This window comes from Juglans regia, chromosome 16 (genome assembly GCF_001411555.2).
Source record: "Juglans regia cultivar Chandler chromosome 16, Walnut 2.0, whole genome shotgun sequence".
NCBI lineage: Eukaryota > Viridiplantae > Streptophyta > Magnoliopsida > Fagales > Juglandaceae > Juglans > Juglans regia.
The window spans coordinates 1,691,380-1,705,338 of NC_049916.1; the positions used below are offsets into that span (position 1 = coordinate 1,691,380).

The 13,959-nt window shown below is 34.9% G+C and overlaps 1 protein-coding gene across 1 annotated transcript; it reads right to left on the reverse strand.

Moving 5' to 3' along the window:
• Positions 1–6,692: 6,692 nt before the first annotated feature.
• LOC109004581 (succinate dehydrogenase assembly factor 4, mitochondrial) lies at positions 6,693–7,055 on the reverse strand. Its single transcript, XM_018983168.2, has one exon. The coding sequence runs from the start codon at positions 7,053–7,055 to the stop codon at positions 6,693–6,695; it is 363 nt and encodes a 120-aa protein (XP_018838713.1).
• Between the last annotated feature and the right edge of the window lie 6,904 nt (positions 7,056–13,959).

The following is a 13,959-nucleotide window of genomic DNA, read 5'->3' on the forward strand; positions in this document are numbered from 1 at the left end:
CTTGTATTCCTTCATTTTGAGTTTTTCTACTCGTCAATCTTATACTATATACTTGTTAAGAGAAAATAAAAATAAAAAAATAAAAATTTAAGTGTGATGTGTGGTATAAAAATAATGAATAGAATCTTTCTTTTTCATAATAGGATCTACCTTTTTATAAAAGGTTTGTACGAGTTTTGTATGATTGTATATATCGAAATCATTTAACAAAATAAATAAAAATTAAAGTAAAACCAAATATCCAAGAAAATAAAGTAAAAAAATTAAAAATTAAAACCCAAAACACAAAACACAAAATAATATAAACAAAATTACCATTATAAAGGCATCTGGCCCGGCCTAGTAACTAAGTTCGTATATAGGTTGAGACATCTTTATATTTTCATATATATATTTTTTCTTGTTTATCTTTTCGTATACGTTTTTTTAGAAGTGTAATTATATAGAATTTAATTTTTTCAAATTTTAAAATAATAATAATATTAAAAAATAATATTCTAATAATATTTTATTCAACTTTCATATCATCTCAACTCACTATTCAAACGGCACCTTAATGTTTTGGTGATTTGATTTTTCAATTTTGTGTGTTTTGATTAGTATTTACTCTATACTTCTTCAACTTGATTTTGTTTTAAAAAAATTATTTGATAATGTTTTAAGTTATTTAGAGCTTTTATCTTTATATTTGTATTCTTTTTAGCCATGCGGTATGCCGATTTTCCAGTATTGATGTACAGTACACGACCAGACATGTTAGAATTTTCGTTTATATATTAGTGAAGTCAAGAAGTACTCTACTTGTTCATAATGCTCCATCAAATACCATGTCTTGTCCACTGGGAATTGTTGAGGTCAAAACGTAGATACAACGTTAACGAATTTAAGGTAACAAGCAGATCATGGCTTGAGTCACTGACCTTTCGTGCATATTTTTCCATCTTGGAAGGAAAACGGGTACAGACTTCTTCCTTAATTTACGAGATCAATTGATGATTTGAAAATGAGATCTATCCGAAATATTTGTTGCTTGTCAAGTGACATGACGAAAGGTATACGTTTAGCATAAAGATCGACAGATAAATTAAGTTTTAAATTAGGATAAAAGAGAGTGTCTCACAATGACAAGTCTTGATCAAACATAAAGGAAAGATGAGACATAAAACTAGAGAACAGATATAAAGCTAAAAGGAAGGGACTTGAAGGAGGGGGAGGGAGGAAACATAGAAGAGGATCTGCTTGGAGGGACTACCAGAGAGAATGAGAGAATCAAGAGTTTTGAGGCTACTTTTCTAGAGTTGTGTGATTGTAGAATGGAGAACTTGTATTCTACTATATTTATGGTGGATTTTACACCAAAAACTGGTGGATGTAACCTTGAGGAACCACATAAATACTTGCATCATTTACTTTTTAATCGAATCATATCATCAACATGATTATAATCTACCACATGAGAAAGAAAGAAACATCAGATCATACTATTAAAGTCGAGAAATGCATCAACAACCGTAATTATATCATCAAGTATTTAATATTGTTTAAAAAATATATCTTCACAAAAATAAATATTATAAAATTATAATCTTTCAAACGATAATTCAAGGCGTCTAGTAGGTCAAAATCGAGTTCTAGAACACCCATAATTGCAATTTGCACCTTGCAACACATTGTAAGGGGATTGAGCCATATACTGGCTGCTACAGATACGTGACATGTCACATTTAATATTGGCTCGATCCACTGCTAATTTTAAAATAAAAAGCAGGCTATTCAAACTCCCATGATCGACATGGAAAAAGAACCATATCTTTTGATCTGATTTGTTTGGTCTCAAAACTTATTTCGTGTACCACGGCTATAATGCTCCCCACTATTTACAGTATCTTCTTCAAATTCGCATGACCGACATCTGAAAAGAACGCTATCTTTTGACTTATTTGGTCTCCAACTTTCTCATGTACCACACAAGGAAGAAAATGTTCAATAAGAAATGTGTGCGCTTCATGCACCACGCACATCATTTTTTTTTTTTTGGTAAGAATTGTGTACGCTTCATGCACTACGATCATATCATTTTTTTTTAATAAGGATATTTACTGATGTGATACGTTAAATTATAAATCTACTTTTATTGTAAAGTTAATCTTTTCTAAAAAAATAAAAAATAAAACCTCTGTGTTCTCTGAAAATGCTTGAACTCTTCAAGAACTTCCTTTGTTATTTTTAATAAACTTCTTGGGCAAGTGAATCTCTTTTCAAACACATCATTCCTTCTAAGCCAAACTTTTCTAAATAGCACTGTCATCTCCTCAAACTGGTTCTTGTTCAATCTTTCCGTAAGCTTCTCCCACAAATGCATGAAGTCAGCATCTGTACTACTCCATTTCTAGACAATACTTTGAACATCTTCCCATATATCATTAGTTGTTGAGCATTTCCAAAGAACATGCATAACTGACTCCTATTCTGAATGACAGATTGGGCAACTTTGATCTTTAAAATTTTTTCTCTTGAACAGGTTCTGTTTTGTAGGTAGCAATTCATTTCCAGCCTTCCACATGAAAAGCTTTACCACACCTCGCACTTCAAGATCTCATATGTTTCTCCACCTTTTATCTTCCTTCTCCTCCTTTGAACATACAGCTCTACTATTTTTTAATCTTTCAAGTTGTAGATAATAAGCACTACTTACAGTGAACACACATTTCTTCGATGGACCCCAAATAATCCTATCTTGTGCATTACCTTTACTCAAAGGTATACTTAGAACCTATTCAGCCTATTCACTTAAAAAATGGCTTTAATCATTTCCTCATCTCATTTCCTTTTATGCTTTACAATAAGCTCTTCCACCTTGGAATCTTCCCCTAAGATAGAGATAGGTGATTACACAAAAAAGGATATTGGAGTTGGCAGCCATTTGGAACCTCAAATCTGAATCTTGTTTCCATCTTCCACTCTCCACCTTAAACCCTCTTTCCACAGCTCTCTAGCTAACCATATACTCCTCCATATTAATGATGGTTGTGAGCTAAGCTTTGCCTCCATTAGACTAGAATGCCTAAAGTACTTTTCTTTGAAAACCATAGCTGCTAAGGATTCAGGATTCTTGATAAACCTCCACCCTTGTTTTGCTAGGAGTTCTAGGTTAAAGCTCTCCAAGTCCCTAAACCCCAATCCCCTCTTCCATTTTTGCATTCACATCTTCTCCCATTTTTTCCACTATATTTCCCCTCTTCCTGCTGCTTACTCCACCAAAATTTCGAAAACATACCATTTATGTCATTACACAGTTTTTTGAGACGTTAGAATACACTCATGGTGTATGTAGGAATAGCCTATAAAACTGCCTTTATCAACTCTTCTTTGCCAACTTGTGATAAAAAAAATTGTTCTTCCAACCGGTGATCTTTTGCCACACTCTTATCTTTTAAAACTCTAAAACTCTTATACTTGGATCTTTCTACAATAACAGGAAGATCTAAGTATTTCTCATAGCTTCCACATGCAATTGAATCTCCAACTTCCATGATCCTCCTCGTCCTGTGATATCCCATATGATATGGATAAGAGTGGATGGTGTATGGGATCCCACATTGTTTGGGAATGAGAAGTTCTTGCTCTTTATAAGGTTCCAATGGGACTCCAATTGTATCAACCTTAATATTGCTATTGAAAAATACAGAGGTCTTTTCCTTATTAAGAAACTGACCTGAAGCCTTTTCATATTTTTTCAGTAGCTCTTGAAGCCTGTCTTACTCTTCTATGTTATCTCTTCCAAACAAGATGCAATCATCTACAAAAAAATGATGATTGATACTTTTTCCCCTTAAATCACTTGCACACCTTTTGTAATTTGTTGCTTCTCATAGGTATTTTAACAGTGAACTAAGCCCTTCAGCACAAAGAATGAAAAGATAGGGTGACAATGGGTCACCCTGTCTTAATCCCCTTGAAGGACAGAATTTATAGCCTGTCTTCTCATTTATCAACACTGAATAGGTCACAAATTTAACACAAATCATAATAAGATTCACCCACTTCTAACAGAAACCCAATCTTATCATCACTGCATCCAAATACACCCACTCAACACGATCATATGCCTTAGACATGTCAAGTTTTATGGTCATACTCCCCACCTTCCCCCTCTTTCTTGTTTTCATAGAATGTAACATTTCATAAGCAACCATGATATTGTCATTGATTATTCTCCCTAGTAGAAAGGCACTTTGGGTAGGGGCAATAATTTTATAGAGCACTTTTTTAAATCTATTTGTGATTATTTTTTAGACTATTTTGTAAAAAACATTACACAGATTGATAGGTCTGTAGTCACTAACCATTTTAGGGTCTTTTATTTTAAGAATCAAAGCTAGATAAGTGTAATTGAGAGAATGATCCATAGAATTACCATTAAGAACAAATAAGATAGCTTGGCAAACTTCATCTAAAACAACACTCCAGTAGTTCTGATAAAAACACGCTTCAAACCCATCTGAACCAAGAGATTTTAAAGGTGTCATTTGCTTCAAAGCCTCTTCCACCTCCACTCTAGCGAAGCTCCTCGAGATTCTTTCATTCATATCTGTTGTGACCCTTGTTTAAGTCCCATAACACACTCCTCAATATCTTATCTACTTGGGTTTGTTGTCAAAAACAGCTTTTCAATATAACTTCTAAAAGTTTTCTCAATTTCTTTATGCCCACTGACCATTCTATTGCTTTCATTTTTCACTTCTTTTATTAGGTTCCTTCTTCTCCTTTGATTAGCACAAGCATGGATAGAACCATCTTGCCCCCTGTAACTTCAAAGTGGATAGAACCATCTTGCCCCTCTTTTTGATTTTTCCCCTCCCCCTCACACATAATCACTTCCACACTATTTTTTTGTAAATTGTTTTCCTCTACTCTTCCATTTATTGACAACTCACTTTTTGAACATCCCCCTTCCCTTTCTTCCCCACCCCTATTGTTTTTAACCTCACCCACGTCTCTCCCTCTCACCCCGACTCCTCCTTTTTCTTCATTACTCCCCCCACTGTGTGGCAATTTTACCCCCTCCTTCTTCCACCTACTTCCCTCCTCTTCCCTTCTAGGACTGTTGCTATAGTTCTTAGCCATTTGAACCTAAGTTGCCCTCAACCATATTCCATATTGATCTTCCTTACCCCCTGAGTTTCCCAACAAACTACAGTAGCCATTAACTCCATGGACAATGCACTCACAGTAGCCAACTTCTCATAACTAAATGGAATCCAGAGGCTATTACCCTTCACCTTTAGTGTTCTTCCTCTTGCTAAGGGCTGCGTCAAGTCCAGATAAATTTGAACTCTCAAGAAGCTACCCCATCCACTCTCATCCTTCTGCACATCCACCTCCTCTACCTTCCCCATCGTTCCTCCAATTTGTTTCCCTCTTTCTTTTATCATGCAAGATAAGGGCAAATTGAACATCCTCACCCAGAATCTCTCGTAATCAAAATTCACCTGTTGTGATGGAGTATACCTCTCAAATTCCTTTAAAACTAGCAACTGATTATTAAAAAGTCAGGGTCTCCTTGCCCGTACCCTTTGCTTATCAACTTGATTCTCGAATATTATAACAAAAACATTCAGACTTACCTCCGTAAATTTAGCTGCCTTGCTTATCCTACATATTTTTGCCGTTGGTGACCCCAGAACCTCCCTGCTTATAGTTTCTTGTCAAGCACACATTCCCCACCAAGCTTCTTTGTCCTTTGTTCTTTGTTCTTTGTTCTTCAGAGGCATTATTTTTGATAAAAATATCTAATATCTCCTCTTCCAGCAGCATGAACCTCTTCCATTTTTCTTCCAGGTCATCCATTCTTCCTCTTAACTTCACTGTACTCTGGCTCTCTTCCGCTACAGCTACATCACTAGAACCTTCTACAACCCCCTGACGTCGAGCCCTACCCCGAAATCTACCTCTCACTTGACGCCTTGGACCACCACGAAATTCTCCTCAACGCCTTAGACCACCCTTTTTCTGTTATAACTCTCACCACGTGCCCCTACTCACACTCCCACTCCACCCCTTTTTCCGGAGAGAAAAAGAGAGGAGACTAAGATTTTTAGAGAATTATATTATAAAGTAAATCTAAGATATCATATGAACCACTTAAATACATCATATGATATGGTATGATTGAAAATGATAAAACACTAAGACTGAAAAATATAATTTTCCATTGTATAATTATTGCATCTTAAGAAACTGAGGGGGCCAAGAGGATTGATATTAAGCAAGTAGGATCACAAATTCTTGGTCTATTGAAAAAGCTGATCACAGGGCACTGCTCTTGTGATAAAAAGCAGTCAATATGAATTGCAGCAGAGTATGTGAACTTGGCTTTACCTGCATTCACATGCACATCTTGAAGAAGCAAAAGACCATAAAGGTCCATTCCTCCACAGAGTCGTACAAAGCTTGTTTGAATGTTCATTCCCTTGTCATTGGCTTAGTTTCCCTCTATGTTTTCATGGCTACCAAGCCAACGTCTTGTTCATGCGGTTTAATTTCATCCATTTATTCAGAATTTTTGTTTACAACCAAAACAAAAATACAACCAAATAACTAAGCAAAAGCAGAATGCAAAGTACAAGGAAATTTGATTTTATTTCGCTATCAAAACGGCACGAACTGATCTCATATATATGAAAATTTAGTTAGAAATCAGAGCACCGACCATTTCGCTCCCAATCGCCGAATCGGGTGGGCTCGGGCCCGCGAGGCCCACCGACTTCACCGGTAGCTTTGTTCACAAAATCGTCATCGTCTTCGTCTTCTTCCTCTTCTTGATGATCGTCTTCGCTTTCCTTCTGGATATCATTTTTGGTGGTCTCATCTGCTTGTTGCTTATTGGTGTTTTCGTTGAGTGGTTGCGGCTGCTGAGTAGCTGAGCAGATGAGTCTACTCGCCGAATCGGACACGGACCAAGCCAACGGGTAGGATTTACTGTTGGATAGGCTCAGTTTGGGAGCGGAGAGAGTAGATATGGATGAGAACAGACGGCCCAGCTTGCTCGCCATTCTTCCTTCTTTGGTCCTCCGCTTTGTACAGAAAGAAAAAGCCCGCTGACGGCTGAACCTAAGGAGGGGAGAGAGAGAGAGCCGCGTCAGGGTTTAAGCTTTCGAAATAAACGGTGCCGTTTAATGCATCGTGGTGCTATATCCACCTGCAACGTGGACGACCGAGACTTTTTTTAGGTGGGAGAAGAATAATATCCCCTAAAATTTCTTCTCTCTAAAGAAGAAAACTTCTACAGATAAACAGAGCACACAAAATCCTACATATTACGTTACTCAGCACCACGTCATTGATTTTTTTTCCCAATCTCTCCCCCCAGCCCCACGTTCCCCCTGTTCCCAACAGATCCCCCTGCTCCCCGCGTCACCCTGCATTCCGGAATCCCAAACCCCAACCCCCATCGGCGCTGTACCATCTCGCCGCCAGTTCGCAACAATGACGCTGTCGCCAGTTGCCATAATATATTGAGATTCTTTGATCCGCTGTTTGGCTATTCAGAAAGCTGTGGGTAAGTAAGACAAATAAGCTAAAAGAGTTGATTGGGTTTTGCCAAGCTGAGGACTTTTTTTGCTTTCTTGGGTCCTCAATCAATCAAATATCGTAGGTTTGGAATAGTAAACAATTTTCCTGCTTTGTCTCTGCAACCATATGTTTCTAATTCAATATTACTGATTGTGGAGCTACCATTATCAAAGCCAGTTTTCCAACAACGAAGCTCGTAATTTTACTCGATACATTCTGGATCCGAAGCAAATTCACCCACCCTCCAAAAATCACTTTCTTTTTCATTAAAAAAACAAACAAAACAAAAATCTGGTAAAGAAAAAGACTCACCTTTTAGGAACTGGTGATGAGCTCAGAGGCAAGTAGATCAGATGGGTTTGGGAATTAGGAGTGGTGGAATCGGGAGAGAGAGAGTTGAGGAAGAGATGAAAGGGAAGAAGAGATGGGTATGTATCAATACAATACCTGGCGGTGCGGATGTGGGTTGGCAGCGACGTCGGTGTAGACGCCGTCGACGGGAACTGGCGGCGACGATGCCGTGAGCTCAGATCTGGGGGGTTGGGAAAGGAGGGGGGGAGGGGACTCGGGGGGCCGGGGCACGGTGGAATGCCAGGGGTATAAATGAAAAACAACCCTCAAAATACCTTGGATTTAAGTTATAAGCTTTTATGGGAGAGATATCGACATGGGTCTGGGCTAATGCTGGGCCTAACACTTGGAGCATTAGTATTGATATAATATATATATATATATCTATATGCATATATAAAATTATTTTTTTTATTATTATTTTGTTATTCAAGTAAAATTTTTACATTAATTTATGCATATTTGATATAAAATAATAATATTTTTTTATTATTAATTTTTTGCTAAAATCAATTTTTTTATATATATTTTACAATTAACATCTACTACATACATTTAACATTAATAATACAAATACAATAATAAAAAATATAGTTTTTTTTATATATTATATTAAAAATATAATAAAATGAAAAAAATATATATAATATATTATACTAATAAAATGAATGTGTATGTGAAGATTTGTTGTGCTGTTGAAAGAGGGAGAAAAAGAAGATATTGTGAGAGAGAGAGTGGGAGGAGAGATAAATAATGATTAAAATATGTTTTGTGGAGCGAATAGGAGTTATCCAAATTTAGATAAACATTGTTCATAGATAGCTAAATATTTGGATATATACATAAGTCAATGTAGAAAATTTTATGATTATATTATGAAAATATGACTTTGCATATACATTTTTTTTTTAATAAATGACTTTGCATATACATATGCATAGACTAGTAGGGGTGTAGAACCGGGCTAGATTTTTTTCCAATCTGGGCCCGGTTATCTAGGCGGGTAGAAAAAATATTTTATCCGCTCGAATCCAGTTACGGATCCGGTTTTTAAACCGGATATCCATAACCGGTTTCTCTTTTGAAAACATTGTTAATATTTTAAAACGCCAACGTTTTGCTAGCACCAATGACCTTTCAATTTGGTCTTCTGCTCCTCTCTTTCATTTCAACTTTTGATATTTCACTCGACACTCGACAGACAACTCTATCTCTCAAGTTCCAACTTCTGAAAATCAGAAACCCTAGTCGTCATCGCGAGGATTGTCGTTCACCCATCTCTCTCTCAACATCATTTGCCTACGGTATATTCTTCTCTCTCTCAACCTGAGCTCTCCATTTTTATCCATATGTGTAGCTTTGTTCCTTCCTGAAAAACACTACGAAAATCCTACTTCCCCTAAGCCCAAAAACCTAACTTTGCCTCTCTCTATCTTCTCTTTCTTTCTCTCAATCTCTCCCCGAAAATCCTAGCATCCCTCAACAAAACCCATCACTCACTCTCTCACAGTGCAGTTTCTCTCAGATCTGAGTTTATATTTTTGTTTGAGTTCATATCCATATAAGTATCTCTCGCTTTTTAAAGGTAGATATGGATAGATTAGATCTAGGTTTTTGCTTTTTTTTTTTAGTCCATATCCATTTGATTTGTGAATCTTGGTTGCCATTCCATATTTGAACGTTTTATGGGATTTTTGAAATTTCGTAGTATAGATTTGGTTTAGATTAGATCTAGGTTTACATTTTTGTTTGAGTCCATATCCATGTGAGCATCTCTCGCTTTTTAAAGGTAGATATGGATAGATTAGATCTGGGTTTTTGTTTTTGTTTAAGTTCATATCCATTTGGTTTGTGTGGGACTTGAAAAAACTACCATACCTGCAATTAAAAAACATCCAAAAAAAAGAATTGTAATAATCATTAGTGATGAAGTCAAAAAGGATTAGAACACCTTACTCGACTATTAATCACTAAAATCTTTGAGAAGGTTCCTTTAGTCATGTAGGTATGCTTGTAGTTTCTCACAGGGAAACACTAGTATGGATTGATTGTTATACAAGCTCTTTAGACCATCTTTTAGGCAAAAGAAAGCAAGGAATCCCTTGTGTTTCTTAATGATATTTGCAAGGCTATTCTACAAAAATAACTTCAAACCAAAAGCTCAATTCTACAAATAAATAAGGAGGGCATGCAGATGTCCAGAGGATAAACCAAACAACTTAAATCTTAAAACCACTTGAATAGAAGCAGCAGTAACCGTCCAAAAAAACAACCCAAGATAGAAAGTACAGAAATAAAGTAAACTAAAAGCTTCCTATCCACTAATGCAATATGAAACAGAGATACCTAGTAACAACCACCAAAGAAAAAAACCCCAATTGAAGAAGAAGAATCACCTTGCTTGCTAGTTTTTCATGAAGTTCAGACCTTGTTTAAGAAAATCTGTAGTCTCTCCGAATATCGGCCAGCCCATTATACCTGGAGGCAATCATTTCTTCCTGTACCTCACCTTATTCCATCTCAGAAAGCAAAGCAGATACAGAGCACCAACACCACCCTAAGAACTACCATACTAATAGATTTGGTTTGTGCTAAATGTTTATGTCTTGGTTTTGAAGTTCTTGTAGATCTCTTGCATATCGGACTCGTTCAGATAGCGAATGATTTGAATCTCTTCTTGGTTGTTTGTTATGTCTTTTTTATTTCTCGATAATCTTCTGGTTTGGATCTGGGTTTGGGATTTTTTCTCATTTTTTCTCTATATAATATGCATATCAGTTGGGATATGATTTTTGTACTAATTTCTTGATTTCCAGTTCTTTGTTTCCCATAGCTCACAATGAAAATGATAGGGGGCTAGACTTCAAATGTTCTCCCACAGTTCTTTGCTGCTGTTTTGAATTTTTCACTATTTGTTCCTTGTAAAGTTGATGTTTTGTAGTACGATGCAAACAACAATATACAGTATAAAGTATGCAGTGAATAGGCAATAAAAAAGTTTAAAAAATGCCTATAAAAATATTCATTATATAAAAAAATGACTATAAAAAATAATAAACATAAAAGCTTTTTAAAAAGTGTTAGAAAATTTTTCTTAAAATAGGCATTTTAAAATTTGTAAAAACATATATTTTTTGGTATAAATCTGAATATTGTCGATAAAAAAAAAAGCCTTTTAAAAAGAGTTGAAAAGTTTTTTTTTTTTTAAAAACATTTTAAAAATGGTAAAAACTTATTTAAAAAAAAAAACAAAAACAATATAAGAGTAAAAAATCCAGATATCTGGGTTGAAATCTAGATATCCGCCTGCTTTTAAAAAGTCGGATCCGGATCTTGATCCGGATGCATAGCCCTATAGACTAATCTGGATGCTTATCATGTATAAGTAAGATCTGTAAGTTAGGCAAGGCCCACTACTTATATTAGCTTAAAAAGTGTCTTTGAAAAAAATAGTAATTAGCGGAATTTTTAGTTTTTCTCACTTCTGTATAGAAAAACAATAGAGATCTCTAATTTTTTTTTTTTTTTAGTTTGGTAGTTTTATTATGGCAACAAGAAACAAGAAGAATTAATTAATCATAATGCTATATAGAGTCTTAGAGTATACAAGTTTCGCATTCCCTTTAAAAAAAATTAGAATTCACTATTAAAAAAATTTATTTTTTCACATAGATCTTATATTTACCAAATTTTTTTAAAAGAGCGTGCAAGATTTATACAGCATAAAACTATAAATATCATTTCTTATCATAAAATGAAAGGCGATAAGAAGATTCTAATTCAAACTCATATAAGGCAATGAGTTTAGATTACTAATTAATTAAATAAAAGTAGAGTTATCGAGTTTGCTTATATCAAATTAATTTGATAAATGTAGAGTTACTAATTAAATTTTTAAATTCATACTTTTCTAATATATTTTATCTAGAAGTGAAAAGAATACTATCTATAATGTAAAACTTTGTTATACCTATGAATATCATAAATAAAATAAATATTAGCAAAGAGCAATAGAACCTGAATTTGCAAAGCAAGTTGCCGCCGGACATGCTTTACTTTATAATTAGTTGATATAAAACTTTTAACTTGCAAAGAAAAAAAGTGTCTCAATATTAATATTTGGCATCAGGAAATAAGTTATAAAGCATAGTAATTGAAAGAAAACAAGCAAAGTAACAACAAAGAGTAATGCTATGGCTCCCGAAGTTTTGTCCCGAAAAAATGTCCCAAACGGTATATTTTACTTTTTTTTATTTTTTTCATGTATTTTTTTAATCATCATAAATATTTTTTTAAAAATAAAAATTTACAACATCATTAAAAAACACTTCTTTAATCACTAAGAAAAAAAAAATCATTCGGGACACTTGTTCGGGACCCAAATTCAGGTCCCAAAGTATTTCTGAACAACAAACAATTCAAAGAAATTGTAAGGATATAGAAAATGAAGAGTGCCAAAAGTGGATTGCACAAATGGAAAATTGGATATGATATGTATTTAATTTGGTTGTGTGACGCTTAAATCAGTGATTTGAAACGTTTATATCAATCTTAAGTACAGATCATTTTGTTTATTGCTTTGATAATTTGCTTCTTAGTTTGTGTTTACAAATATATCTATTGAAGAGTGCCATAATTTTCCATGAACAGATCCTACGACTCAGGCTCAACGTGCATCCAACAGCAGGGACACTCGAAACATTACCGTTTCAGGATTAGATGTTCCAGCAGCTAGCACCCACAAACGCTGCCATGGATGGAAAAGCTTCTCTTCAGCCAAAACGGACACCGGTCTCAGTCAAGGAGATAAGAGGCTATTCTTTTGAGCGAAATATCGACTGCAATTTGTCAAAACTCAAACAGTTGGATTTGGGATAGATCAGAAATGAACCTGACCTCTAAGCTATAGAATTTTTCTAAAGGTGTTTCCCACATACACAGAGAGAGAGAGAGAGAGAGAGAGAGAGAGAGAGAGAGAGAGAGAGAGAGAGAGAGAGAGAGAGAGAGAGAGAGAGGGGCTGAAGATTTCAATCATTTTTTGTTGAAAAACATCATGCCTAGTAATTGACCCTTAGATATAATACTTTTTTTTTTTTAATAAGAGAACGATATCTCAATTTTATTGAAAGCCCTCACTTGTGACGAAAGAAAACCGTGGTTACAACCAGACATTTGGGAGATACAAATAAACATAAAATCCAAAATCCAGACATAAAAAATAACCAAACACAATGTACAAAACTAAAAGACGTACAAGGTAAAAACAGTACAAGACAGAGAGAACCAACCCTAAACAATATATAAAAACCTGCAAAAAAGACATGCAAATGAGAATAACAAAACAAATAAATTACAAACAACTTACCAGGAACGACATTAAGAGATCCGCAAATAAAAAAGAACAATTATGTCCATGCGAAGAAGACATCTTAAATTGGTAGATAACATGCAACTATCACCAAACCAATCCGAATTTAAGCCCCCAGCTACCTGTTTGGATATAATACATTTGCCGGAAATCATATGAATGAAACAATCTGTTATGACAACCTGATTTTACGCAATTCATCAAAAGGAGGTACAGACAATTGTATTTCAACTAGATAGATCCTTACATTGATTTTGTTATCTTCCTATCACCTTTCACAGTTGGGTGAATGCTTCTGATGAATTAGCACCATGGAGGTGCAATTGATCAACATTTTGGATCTAATGCATATCAATTACTCTCAAGTATTCTGTTATGGTATTACTTAAAAAAGTTGGAATGTAAAAGAGTTTCGAGGGAAGGATGACAGGAGCAAGTGACTTGGAAGGGATGACTTCCGATCATTTGGGAATGGAAGAACAGTCCTAGTAATGGTTGTAATGGAGCGTTGGAGTCCCTACTTCTATTTGTACAAGTCGAACACTTGGTCTATAAACATATTCTATAAAATTAAACTCACAAATTAATATAACTTGACGTGATACGTTAAATTGTAAGTTTAATTTTATAAAATCCTTTTATAGATGTAATAATTATACATTGTT

Excerpts from the sequence above, each read along its gene's own strand:
- LOC109004581 (XM_018983168.2), bottom strand. The coding sequence starts at position 7,055 with ATGGCGAGCAAGCTGGGCCGTCTGTTCTCATCCATATCTACTCTCTCC.